Raw genomic sequence first — 13,063 nt, 5'->3', positions numbered from 1 at the left:
GAGGAGAGGCGGAGCCGAGAGAAGTGCATTGCGAGACAGCGACAGGTTCGGTAACGACGTGATCCGATGGTGTCATGGCGACTGCCGGGTGGCCTGCTCCGTGTGGTTGCACCATCGTAGCTTCGTTCAGGCTGGATTCAGGGAAACCAGGGAAACGCGACGTGTCCGTTGCGGTAGCTGGAATGATGGCTGCATGCCTTGTCCGCGGGCCATCTTGGGTTGGGTCGTCGTCGGCTGGCGTACCGCGGCAGTGGTTTTGGCGGGTTTAGCAGCCCCCCAGCACATTGCATATACCAGGTATGCAAGTAAGTGTACTTACATACACGTGCAAAGTGTGCACGTCGAGATGGTACAAGAGCTACAAGTATACTAAGAGCTGGTAGGTGTACAGTACAGTACATGCCGGTGCCTATTCTTAAGCGTACTGAACAAGTACATGTGGGTGTACTTGAGCAAGCAGTACTAGCAGCATCCCAGTTAAGTATACGGAGTACATGTACAGTAAGTACTTAGGGTAGAGTACGGAGCATTACGAAGTACGGAGTACTCCAGTACGTATCAATACTTGTACGGAGTAGGTGTATCCGTAAGTAAGTACTGTGCGTAATTACTGTGCTTAAGTACTGTACTGTAATTACTTCACTCGTATCCAAATACGTCGTGGTGGGGTAAGTGGGGGGTGGGGTGGCCATCAGTCCTCCTACCTCGGCGATTTTCCGTCCTCGGAGGTAGGTGTACTCCGTCCTTCGACCGTACATACTTACTGTACAGTACAGTACTTACACGTGTGTGTTGGTACTTCCACATGAACGCACTGTACTTAGGTACGGACTGCACTGTACGGGATGCTGCAAGTAAGTACGGAGCACCCTTACAATAATACCTACTAGGTACCTAGTGCGTACTTGTGCCGTACGGAGTGCTGTACTCGTAAGTACGTGCGATACAGCTGTATCTACGGAGTATTACAAGTTCCGGGTACGTACGGAGTACTGGCTGGTACAGGTAAAAACAGCACATGTACTCCGTACACGGGGCACATACTACACGGATAAAGTCAACAAAGTTGCACGCAGACGCACAGTGGCCCTTGTTCACCATTTTGGCTTGATTTGTTGCCTGCACGGTGCACACGCATTGCATGAGAAGGAAAAGACAGGACGGAGAAATGCAATGCAGCAGCCGTTCTCTCCGGATTGGGCTCTGCGTTGTGTGGCGTCATGTCGTGGCTCATTGGCAGCGAATCGCTCAGCGCCTGGCGCGATCGTACCACTGTAAACGGGCGCTATCCTCGTACCCGCGGCCGTAGCCAGGTATGTGAATACGCCGTTCGTGCATCTATTTGTGGCAAGTAACGTACCTGGCTTAGGGCTGCAGTGTGAACCATGGCAACGTGGTTGGACGAGGCCACCGCCAGGCCGGGTAACTCAACCGTCACGTTAGTGAACCATAAACAACCTACCTACCTGTACGGCAGGTAACACCAAACGCCACACACAGATCTTCGCCACACCACACCTCCAGGAGCCTGTGCCGGCTGGTCGATACCGAGGACTCCAATTCGGACGTTTCTCATCTTTCACATCTTTCGCCTTTCGGCCGGCATGAGCAACGACGATGGCGATGGTGAGAGGGATTCTTGGACGGCTGCTAGCCGGTGTAACTATTCTGCTGTGCATGTGCTCGCCGTGCGGGAATCGGTGAGGTGAGCATGCGAATTGAATTTGCTTCCAAGCATGGAGTGCCGAATACCTTGACACCTACTGCTTCAGGGCAAGCCGGGCAGTACCGCAGCCTTCAGACCCCTGGCCGTCACCGGCTGTCCAATGATGAGCCTGCCCCGCCAGCGCCCCCACCTGCTCCGAAGCCAGCCCGTCTTACTCCGTACTCTAATCCTCCTGAATTGTCGGTAATCTGCTGCTAGGCTGCCAGCACCTCTTGCAAGCGCAACAAGTACCAAGTACGTGGCGCCTGATGGAGGACATGTCACCGGAGCCACTTTCTGGTCAGTGGTGGCGGTAGGTACATGGACAGCAGCGACGGCATGGTACAAGGCTTCGAGGCGCTGGTACCGAGTACTTGCTCTCAGGGGGGGGGGGACTGATGTACGACTCGGTACCCTCTTGTGCTCCGTTGTCGCTCCGAACTGTATCTGTCTTTCTGCCAGCACCTAACTGTCAGTCTGTCCGCTCGAGTACATTTGCCGTATCATTCTTACCTCTCACCGAACAGCTAACTAGGAGCTGCTACATTGCCTGAATAAATTTCGAGACTCGAATAATACCTCCCACACCCCCCCTCCTTCTCCCTCCTCTTCCCTTCTCCTCCTCCCCCCCCCCCTCTTCTACCCTCCGCATCCCTCGACTCCCTACTGCATCTGTCGGCCTGCATGCAGACAGGGTTCATTTTGGCACTGCGAGTCCGTTGTCACGAGCGTCTTGTTTGCTTTGGATGCACGCGCTCTTTCTTCTCTCTTCGTCTCCCGCTCTCCCTGCCCCGCCCGCAGTTCCCATCCTCAACTCTCCCGAATCCCCTCACCGAAGGAAGCGGTCACCACCCCCGCCCGTCTGCACGTTGGCTTGCGCGCCCTCGAAACATTTGAAGCCCTCGGCCGTCTCTCTCGTCCATGACAGCATCCAATACCTAGCATCCGATTCTCAGCACCTGCCTCGTGTCCGCGTATCCTGTGGGTTGAATCATCCCCTACCTCGCCCAGCATGCACATCAAGGAAATCCTCTCCGAGGCGGAGAAGGGCGCTCAGCCCTCCTTCTCCTTCGAATACTTCCCGCCCAAGACGTCGCAGGGCGTCCAGAACCTTTACGAGCGAATGGACCGCATGTACAACCTCGGGCCCAAGTTCATCGACATCACCTGGGGCGCCGGCGGACGCATTGCTGAGCTGACATGCGAGATGGTCACCCAGGCCCAGTCCGTCTCCGGCCTCGAGACGTGCATGCACCTGACCTGCACCGACATGGGCCTCGACAGGGTCAACGAGGCCCTCGCCAGAGCCTACCAGGCCGGCTGCACAAACATCCTCGCCCTTCGTGGTGATCCTCCCCGTGACCAGGAGAAGTGGACGGCGACCGACGGCGGCTTCCAGTACGCCCGCGACCTCGTCAGGCACATCCGGGACACGTACGGGAACCACTTCGACATCGGCGTCGCCGGCTACCCCGAGGGCTGCGACGACAACAAGGACGAGGACGAGCTGCTCGACCACCTCAAGGAGAAGGTTGACATGGGCGCCACCTTCATCGTCACCCAGATGTTCTACGACGCCGACAACTTCATCCGCTGGGCGGCCCGGGTCCGCGACCGCGGCATCACCATCCCCATCCTCCCCGGCATCATGCCCATCGCCACCTACGCAAGCTTCCTCCGCCGGGCAAACCACATGCAGTGCCGCGTTCCGCCCGAGTGGCTGGAGCGTCTCGAACCTGTCAAGAACGACGACGTGGCCGTCCGTGAGCTTGGCAAGTCGCTCGTCGCCGACATGTGCCGCAAGCTGCTCGCCAACGGCATCCACCACCTGCACTTTTACACCATGAACCTCGCCCAGGCCACCCGCATGCTTCTCGAGGAGCTCGAGTGGGCACCTTGCGCCGAGCGGCCGCTGCACCCGGCCCTCCCCTGGAAGCAGTCCAAGGCCCTCGGCCGTCGCGACGAGGATGTCCGGCCCATCTTCTGGCGAAAGCGCAACAAGTCCTACGTCCTCCGCACCCAGGACTGGGACGAGTTCCCCAACGGCCGCTGGGGCGATTCTCGATCGCCCGCCTTCGGCGAGCTCGATGCTTACGGCATCGGCCTGACGGGCACCAACGAGTCCAACCAGGGGAAGTGGGGTGTGCCCAAGAAGCTCCGGGACATTGCCGACACCTTCGTCCGCTACCTCAACCAGGAGATAGACTCACTTCCCTGGAGCGAGTCCCCTCTCACCGGCGAGGCCGACGCGATCCGACGCGACCTCATCGCTCTCAACCAGCGGGGTCTTCTGACAATCAACTCCCAGCCCGCCGTTGATGGTGTCAAGTCTTCGCACCCGATCCATGGCTGGGGCCCTTCCAACGGCTACGTCTACCAGAAGGCCTACCTCGAGCTGCTCGTGCCTCCCTCCATCGTCGACCAGATGCTGAGCCGGATCGGATCCAACTCCAGCCTTTCATACTATGCCGTCACCAAGAATGGCGAACTCAAATCCAACGCCGCCTCGGACGGACCCAATGCCGTTACCTGGGGTGTTTTCCCCGGCAAGGAGATTGTCCAGCCCACCATCGTTGAGAGCGTCAGCTTCCTGGCCTGGCGGGACGAAGCCTTCCGTCTGGGCACGGACTGGGCTCACTGCTTCGACCCCGATACCCCAAGCAGGACGCTGATCGAGACGATTATGGATGAGTGGTACCTCGTCAATATTGGTAGGCGAACCCCCAATGCCTCAATTTTGGACATGACTAATCACATATCGTACTCTATAGTCAACAACGACTTCCACGACAACCAGACCATCTTCGAGCTCTTCAAGGATCTCGAGGTGAAGGAAGCCGACATCATTTCGCTTTCATGAGTTTGCCACTGCCGCGAATGCCGTGTCTATCGATCTTCGATAGGCTCCTGCTTGCGACAACAACCCTCGCCCGTTGCTCTCCTACGCAATGCTCCACTTCTCTCGGTGATCCGAATGGCTGATACTCCAACTGCTGGTTGGGCCTCTCCATGTCGTTCTCTATTCTCTTGATCGCTTTCTTTATTGCTATTAGCATTGTTCGAATGGCGTTTGGGTAAATTTTCGGCAGACAGGCGGGGAACACGGCGTGGCTTTTTCAACAAGAAGTCACATACGGACTGGGAGACGTGGATATGAATCACCACGGAACTAGAACGATTCTGCAACGCGTCACGACTACCAGCAACATGGGACATGGCGCCACTCGCGCGCCATATGAATGATTCCCTCCTTTCTTTTTTCCCTCTTTTTGCGGATGCCTGACATATCTCAACGATACCCCGCCGCCTAGGAAAATACTGTCTTGCGTGTTCGGACGCATGGCGTGGCCTTGGGGGGAAACGGGCACGAGAGAAAAGAGGAACGTGTAATGATGAAGCATGCCAGATTCGGCCAACCTGTCATGTATTTGTCATGAAAGGCCGGCGAGATGGGCCGTAGGTGAATGGATGGTCATGTATGGCATTTCTTCACCGTCCCGACGATGGTGGTGCCTTGCGTGGCATTCTCCCCATTGCGTGTGATGGAGCGATGCCTGAACAATAATGAATGAGCCCACCGAGCAAACAATCGCATCATCAATTCGGACCGCAGGACGCATCCGATGATGGCGTACGAGCAGTGCCAATATTCCTACGATCGCCTTCCGACTTCCGTTACATGCCCACACATCACTAATTACCAACCAATTGTTGGCTGTATCAATCAACCATTCACTAACTACTAAGTCGTACTCCCAGACCACCCTATCTTGGGCCCCGTCTGTCTTTATTTACAGGGGCTAGGGGCGGTGACCATGCATGCCTGCCCTTTTGCTATGCAGGAAAAAGGAGAAGGAAGCAGGACGTTCAGTGTATGTTGTCGCCCCAGGCATCATCGTCGCCAACCTCGTAATCCATATCCGCATGGCGATCCGGCACTTCCACCTGCGCTGAGTCCTCGTGGGATGTGGTGTTGTTGATCTCGACTTCAGCCATGGCGTCCTCCGTTGTAGTTGTGGCCGTCGCCCGCCCCGGTTGTTGTTCCACAGACACCGGCGGCAAGGGCGTGCTCACCCACGTCAGCTCGAGTTTGCCCTCGACGCCCTGCAGCTCCTGGCCGTTCAGGCTAAAGTAGAACTTCTCCGCCGACTTGCGATCCCGGAAAGACACATGCGTGACCGAAGGACTCGTCTCCACAGACTCGAACTCGCCCAGGTTCTGCGTCGTCGTCAGTGCCAGGGTTTCTCTCGATAATCCTCGGATGGGATGGGGCTCAACGCATGTCATGCCACTCACCAAGAGGAAACGGCGCAGCGTCTCGTCCTTGTCTGCCGATGTAAAGTCGGCGCCCTTCACGGCAAGCTTTCTCGGCCGGTTGTCGATGGAAAACTGGGCGTAGGCGGCATGACGGGCCCCCTGACCTCGGAACGAGCCGCGACCCCGGGGAGGGTATGCACCTCGGCCGCGGTAACCTCTTCCACCCCGGAAGCCACCTCGTAGATGGGTCGCGCCAGCATCCTCTGCTGCTGCGTTTGGATCGATGCCCAGAATCTTGGCCTCCTGCTCGAGCGCGGCCACCTGGGCCCGAAGCGCATCGGTGCTCGACGCTCCGGCGCTATCGTCACCGTCACCATCCCTCTTCGATAATCGGGCCCGCAATCGCTCCGTCTCTTCATTGTGCTTGGCCAGCAAGGCTTTTTGTTGCTGCTCAATCTCCTGCCGTTTCCGTTCCAGCTCGCCCTTCTTGGCCTCTCGTTCTAGGTGGAGCTTTTGCGCCTCTTCTTGTTTCTTCTGGAAATCTTCCATGTTCACCTCAGGCTCCGCTTCCGCCGCTTCCGATCCAGGGTTTCCGTTGGATGCGAAGCCTTCGGTTTCATTCCGCGCCGTATTTGGGACTTTCTCGTCCTTGTGCCAGAAAATCTTCACAAATCGGTTATCAAATATGACCTTGGGTGAGCGATAAGCGTCATTCGCGGCGGCCCATGCATCGTACTTGACGATGGCCAGGTGCTTGTACGGCTGCATCGTAACCTCTGTGATGTTGCCAAACTGGGAAAAGAAGTCGCGGACTTTCTCCTCGCTGAAGCTTTCCTCGGGTATGTTCTCCACTACAATCGTGCTCTTCGTGCGATCATGGACTGGTCCGGCAGCGGAAAACGGAGCTCTGGCGCCACCTTTGCGGCCCTCGCGATGGCCGTTACCTCGGCCTCGGGACCCTCCCCGCCCGCCGCGGTTCGCAGTGGGTGGGAAGGGAAAGAAGGTCGACTGGTTTGGATCCATCGGCATTCGAATGGCAGGATCATTGGGGTCGTACTCTAGCTGAAGCGTTAGCAAGCTGCGCTTGTGCCATGGAACATTGCAACCAAGGTGTGCAGGGGAGTTGAGAGCCTCGGCGGGGGGGGGGGTGGTTGGTTGGTTGGAAGCGCAATGGTTGTCCAGCATTACCTTCGCCTTTTTGTGCCGAGAAGGACATGTTGCCAAGTTCTTTACCATGGTCGTACATGCATGTGTTTCCCCGAGAACAGTATCCCTTGGCATCGAAATCTCGACATCTTCCTCGGCGCCGGGGTTGGTTGCGCTGATTCCGGCCGGTAGAGTCCTGCGGAGGAAAACCAGGCATCGGCGGAAAAGGGATTCCCATCGCTTGCATTTGCATAATTGTCTCCATCGGGTTATTGAGGTCAAACTGTGGCATGGCGGCGGCGGCCGGGTAGCCGCGATCCATGCCTCGACCTCCGCCGCGTCTGGCCTGCTTGTACTGTCGGTGGCTGTTGCCTTGCTCATAAGCCCACTCGTTTGCGGTGGAAAATTCGGGCTGGTCGTCGAGAGCGCGCTTCCGTGATCTGCCTTGCGCTGACGCGTTGGCTATGGCAGGCTGCATATGGGTCGCGTCGGCGGGCTGCTTCGCCGGCGGTTGTGCCCCCCCGGGCAAGTAGGACTTGAAATTGAGCGCCTGGAAGACATCGTCGAGAAAGGCTTTCGGCTCTGTCCGAGGCCGTGTTGAGCAATCGAGCAGGATAGGGATATTGATGCATCGCGAAGGCAAGACCAACCTTCTGTCAGGAAATCGGGAATCTCTTGCTCGCAGAGCCTGCGAACATCCTCCTGCGAGCCATCGTGCTTCAGCAGCGCGATGACGTAGTCGGCGAGAACATCTGAGTCGGCGTCGGATCTGTGGCTACACATCAGCATTGCACTTGGCTCGAGGGCTCGTGACCGCGAGATGAATCGCGTACGTATTTTCGATTCGCTTGACCACCCACGCCTTCAACAACGACGCATGCTCCTCCTCGAAAAGCATCCTGGTTTCGGGTGAGCCGTGGAGAGGACAAGGACTCGAGCCTCCTCGCCAGCAGCCACTGAACGGCGAGAAGTTTGGCAAATGAGGCACCGAAATGAACGGTACGTTCGAGTCTTGGGTTGGCCCCTATGGTAAAATGTTGAAAGGATGTACGGAAGAAGGTCGGAGATGGCGGACCCTGTTCGCGAGCCTTTTTTACTCCGCTTGATTCGTCCGCCCAGTGTGGGGTTCCGACGCGACCATCCATCGACGGTTGTTTCCAACTTTACATGTACTTTGCAGACAATTGGCCGGAGGACGTGTGATAAGAGGCGATGCATAGAAAAACAGTCCAAAGCTTACAATTGGACCCATAGCATGATGCACATCTTCCTTTTCAGGCCCCCGAACACTGTAGATGGCAGGTAGGCTTAGGCGGCTACTGGTTCCGAAACGACACCGTGCTCGAGCAAACAAGCGTCGGGGCGGGCTGCATCATCTTGGGTGGCGTTCAATAACGGCCGTACTTGCCGCGATCAACAGTCGTGTCGTGCTGGCGAACCCTTCATATCTCCGATGAGTCCATCATGAGACCGAAAGAGTACAACCATGTGATGCTACGATATCGCCACGGGCGACAAAACAAGGGCACGGGGGGTTGCTAGGCGAGCACGGCACGCGAGAATTCTACGAGCGAGCACGGTTGCACCGGCCGCCTTTGGATTTTCCAAGTCATTCGAACACGTTCCAGTTCATCCCGAGACGGCATAACTACACATATGAAAAGGTCAACAGCTTCGTTGGTATTAGCCTCAACCAGGCGTTTAGCTGCTGCCGGCTGGCTCTTCGATCAACCAACCGCTCCTCATCTTCCCTCGTACTCGTAGGCAGCTGACAACAAACATCGAAAAGCTTTCCCGTCGCGACGTCGAGAGGCGATTTACAGCTTGTCATAGTACTACGTTCGCGGGTTAGCAATCTGGCCGCCTGCGGGGGGGCTTGGGGTCCACTTACGTTCTCGACGCCGGGCACCTCGACCTTGATACCCTTGCGCTTGCGCATCTCGGTGACGATCTGGCCGACCTTGGAGGTGTTGTCGAGGGGAGAGCCGCCGGGCAGGATCTGCCAGTGGTCGAAGACGGACTGGGGGAAGGCCTGGCCGGAGGTGGCCTGGCGCAGGTCGCCGTTGAAGCCGAAGGACTCGAGGACGGGCAGGTAGGCCTTGATGTTGAAGAGAGGCGTGCCGGGGCGCTGCTCCTCGTTGAAGACGTGACCACGACGGCGGGTCAGGACACCGTAGACGCCACCCATGGCCTGCTCGGGCACCTGAATCTCGACGAGGTAGACGGGCTCAAGCAGAGCCGGCTCGGCGAGGAGGGCCGAGGCGTACAGGACGCGGCGGGCCGTGGGGATGATCTGACCGCCACCACGGTGGATGGCATCGGCGTGCAGGGTGACGTCGAGGACGTTGAAGCGGACGGAGCGCATCGGCTCCTCGGCAACGGGACCCTCGCGGGTGGCCCACTGGAAACCGGAGACGACCGAGTCCTTGATCTCGTTGAGGTACTGGACGGCCTTGGTCTGGTCGATGAGCAGGTTGGCGCCGGTGCCGTCGGGACCGAAGGTCCAGATCTTTCGGGCGTCGGTGACGTCCCAGCCGAAGTCGTCGGCCAGGACGCGGGCGCGAGCCTTGAAGTCGTCGCGGGCGCTGACCTTGCCGCTCTCGATGGCAAGGGACAGCTCCTCGGCGATGGGCTCGGCAACCATGTAGAGACGGTTGTGCTTGTTGGGCGACTTGGAGAGGGCAGTCATGCTCGACTTGCCTTGGACCGTCTCGCGGTACTGGACGACGGGGTCCGAGATGGTCAGGGGGACGCCGGCGTGGTCCTCCTCGAGATCCTTGAGGCAAATCTCGAGGTGGAGCTCACCGGCACCGGCGACGACGTGCTCGCCGGAGTCGGAGGTGAAGGTCAGGACGCAAGGATCCGACTTGGAGAGACGCTTGAGACCCTCGACGAGCTTGGGCAGGTCCTGGGCGTTCTTGACCTGGACGGAGCGCTGGACGACGGGGGAGACGGAGAACTTCATGACCTTGAGGTTGTGGGCCGTGTCGCTCGTCGTCAGGGTACCAGACTTGAGCAGGAACTGGTCGATGCCGACGAGACCGACGATGTTGCCGGCGGGCATGTCGTCGATGGGCTCGACCTTGCCGCCCATCATGAGGACGGTGCGCTGGATGGCCTTGATGAAGAGGTCCTCCTTCTTGCCGGGGGTGTAGCTGGGGCCCTGGATGCGGACCTTGAGGCCGGAGCGGACGGTGCCGGAGAAGACACGACCGAAGGCGTAGAAGCGGCCCTTGTCGGAGGTCGGCACCATCTTGGAGACGTAGAGCATGAGGGGACCCTTGGGGTCGCAGTCACGGATGCCGATGGCGGCATCGTCGTCGAGGGGACCCTCGTACAGGGTCTCGGCACGGTACTTCTGGGCCGTGACGGGGGACGGCAGGTGGAGGATCATCATCTCCAACAGGGAGTCGGCGGCGGGGAGGAAGGTGCGCATGACAGCCTTGAGCAGCTGCTTGCCCTCCTTCTGCCGGTCGTCGACGGACAGCTTGAGGTTGAGCTTCTCGAGAAGCGTGGTGGTCTCCTCCTTCTGGAAGTTCATGACGGCCTTGAAGATCTTGAAGATGGGGTCCAGGATGAACTGGTTGAAGGCACGCTCAAGGGGCTTGCCCTCGTACGTGTCGCTCTTGGTCCACTTCTTGGTGTGGGGGTTGAAGAAGTTGTCGCCCTAGCGGAAGCAAGGTCGGTGGTCAGCGGCTCGCTCGAGACACGTCATTCAGCGCCGCTCATGGAGGATGCATACCCAGAGACGCTCCATCATCTTGTTCTTGTCCACACCAAACTTCTTGGCATAACGGACGGCGAACTGGCGGATGGTGAAGGCCCAGCCGTGCAGACCGGAGCCGAAGGCGACGGTGCCCTTGTAGGGGTAGACCTGGACATCGCCGAGGGTCTTGTCGAAGTAGGTGGAGATGATGACGTTGACGGACTCGATGGTACGAGAGAATGACTGGTACAGATCCTCCTTGGAGACCTGGAGCTCGAGAAGGGCACGGTCGACCTTGTTGATGATGATGACGGGCTTGATGCGCTCGCCGAGAGCCTGTCGGAGGACGGTCTCGGTCTGGACGCAGACACCCTCGACGGTGTCGACGACGACGAGGGCACCGTCGGTGACACGGAGGGCAGCGGTGACCTCGGAGGAGAAATCAACGTGACCGGGGGAGTCGATGAGGTTGATGAGGAAGTCCTGGCCGTCGGTCTTCTGGCCGACGATGTCCTTGACGTCCTCGGGGTCCTCGAGGTGACCGTACAGGGAGATGGCCGTCGACTTGATGGTGATGCCACGCTCCTGCTCGTCGGCACGGGTATCCGTCGCTCGGGCGTCTCCGGCCTTTGCGGTGGAGATGATACCGGCTTTGGCCAGGAGGGAGTCGGTCAAGGTGGACTTTCCGTGATCGACGTGGGCAATGACGGACATGTTACGGACATTGGTAGGCTTGTCCATAAGCTTCCGGATCTCGTCGATTGTGAAGCTATCAAGGAAGCGCCCGTCAGCATTCCATCTCGCATCGGCACCGGCCTTGGCTGGCGAGGGAGAAGCTGAGCGGCGAGCGGGGTATGGGCGACGACGGCGAAGCAGCGGCCGATTCCCGGCGCTTGCTTCCCGCAACAGCTCAGGGGATGGAAAGGAGAGCGGCGTGCACTCCGGGAGCAGAGAGGGAGAGGGCGAGCGAGACTTACTTGACCATCTTGGCGGTATTGCTGCGATGACCTTGCTATGTGTTTTTGTTTCCTAGGTGAAAAATCTGGTGAGGTCGGGCAAAGCGGGGTTGAAGATTTTCACCCCGCGATCCGGCGACTTGAGATGCAAAGGAAGCCTTTTTATGTGACTTGTGATCACAGTAACAAAAGCAGAGAGAGGGACAGTCAGGAAGCCTCTGCCGCTCTCAAATACGTCCCTTGATGAATCGGGGTGGAGGAAGAGGTGCAGATTTTGGGAGGAGGGAAGGTGTAGAAGGGTGGAGGAGGACGAGGGAGGGAAGGCTTTCCAGAGCTGCCGGAGCCCATATGGAGCCAGTAAGTCGACCTACCTCCATGCGTGAAAAAAAAGGCTAGGTGGGTGGGGGGGAAGAGGGGCAGAGGCAAACCCCGCCGACGCCAGCGACCATTTGCGACTGGCCAGCATGGCTCAGCAGCCAGTCAGTTTGCTGGAGCCTGCCTTGGCTGTGGTGCACTTGTACATGTACCTTGGTAGCTCGGCACCTATCAAGCGAATTCAAACGTACCAGTACTCGAGGTGGGGGAGGAGGGGGCATTTTTGTGCACTCGTTGCAGGGCAACAACCCTTGCACCATCTCATCAGCAGCCACGTACAAGTAAGTATAGCAATGCACCTACTTACTTACATGTAGATGTACTTACAGTAGGTGTACTCCGTACAGGTACTTGATTAGAGTACAGAGCACAAGTACAGTAATTACAGTACTTTCAGTAGGTGTCCACGTACTCCGTGCTCCGTAAGGACATGCACTTAAGTACTTTAGTATACAGTACGGAGTACTCCGTATAGTCCGGCTACCTTACAAATAATACAGTACGGAGTACAGTACAAGTAATTACGGTATAATAAAGTACTGTACATGCACAGCAGCTCGAGTACCTTTTACTGACAAGTACGGAGTAAGTAAGTACGGCGTACTCCGTACATGCACTGAACATGCAAGTATTTGCATTGTGCAACTACTGTACTGTACTGTACGGAGTACCTAAGTATTCCATCCGTACGAGTGATACAAATACCAGTACCTATAGTACTGTGCATGTACTTGTAGGAGAACAAGAACATTATTATCAAGTACAGTACGCCGTACTCCGCACTCCGTACAAGTACATCTATTGCTTGCAAGTACAGTACCCCGTACAAGTACACCTACTTGTACAACTGCAACGTACAACGTACTGTACAGTACCGAGTACAGTACGTCGACATGAATATGTCCATGAGTGCGGAGT

At 57.6% G+C, this 13,063-nt stretch overlaps 3 protein-coding genes across 3 annotated transcripts; 1 reads left to right on the top strand and 2 right to left on the bottom strand.

Moving 5' to 3' along the window:
* Positions 1 to 2,717: 2,717 nt before the first annotated feature.
* DCS_00696 (methylenetetrahydrofolate reductase 1) lies at positions 2,718 to 4,565 on the top strand (the record flags this gene model as incomplete). Its single annotated transcript, XM_040798033.1, has 2 exons — positions 2,718 to 4,416; positions 4,477 to 4,565. 2 exons carry the CDS (start codon positions 2,718 to 2,720, stop codon positions 4,563 to 4,565), a joined length of 1,788 nt encoding a protein of 595 aa, XP_040658916.1.
* Positions 4,566 to 5,572: 1,007 nt separating this feature from the next.
* DCS_00695 (CCCH zinc finger and RRM domain-containing protein) lies at positions 5,573 to 8,006 on the bottom strand (the record flags this gene model as incomplete). Its single annotated transcript, XM_040798032.1, has 5 exons — positions 5,573 to 5,923; positions 6,002 to 7,020; positions 7,151 to 7,690; positions 7,759 to 7,877; positions 7,942 to 8,006. The coding sequence occupies 5 exons, from the start codon at positions 8,004 to 8,006 to the stop codon at positions 5,573 to 5,575; spliced, it is 2,094 nt and encodes a 697-aa protein (XP_040658915.1).
* A 919-nt stretch (positions 8,007 to 8,925) lies between these two features.
* Positions 8,926 to 11,799, bottom strand: DCS_00694 (elongation factor 2; the record flags this gene model as incomplete). The annotated part of the gene is made up of 4 exons (XM_040798031.1): positions 8,926 to 8,943; positions 9,000 to 10,775; positions 10,851 to 11,583; positions 11,792 to 11,799. The coding sequence occupies 4 exons, from the start codon at positions 11,797 to 11,799 to the stop codon at positions 8,926 to 8,928; spliced, it is 2,535 nt and encodes an 844-aa protein (XP_040658914.1).
* Positions 11,800 to 13,063: the final 1,264 nt, after the last annotated feature.

This window comes from Drechmeria coniospora, chromosome 01 (genome assembly GCF_001625195.1).
Source record: "Drechmeria coniospora strain ARSEF 6962 chromosome 01, whole genome shotgun sequence".
Lineage (NCBI taxonomy): Eukaryota > Fungi > Ascomycota > Sordariomycetes > Hypocreales > Ophiocordycipitaceae > Drechmeria > Drechmeria coniospora.
This window is presented reverse-complemented; position numbering and strand designations above follow the sequence as displayed.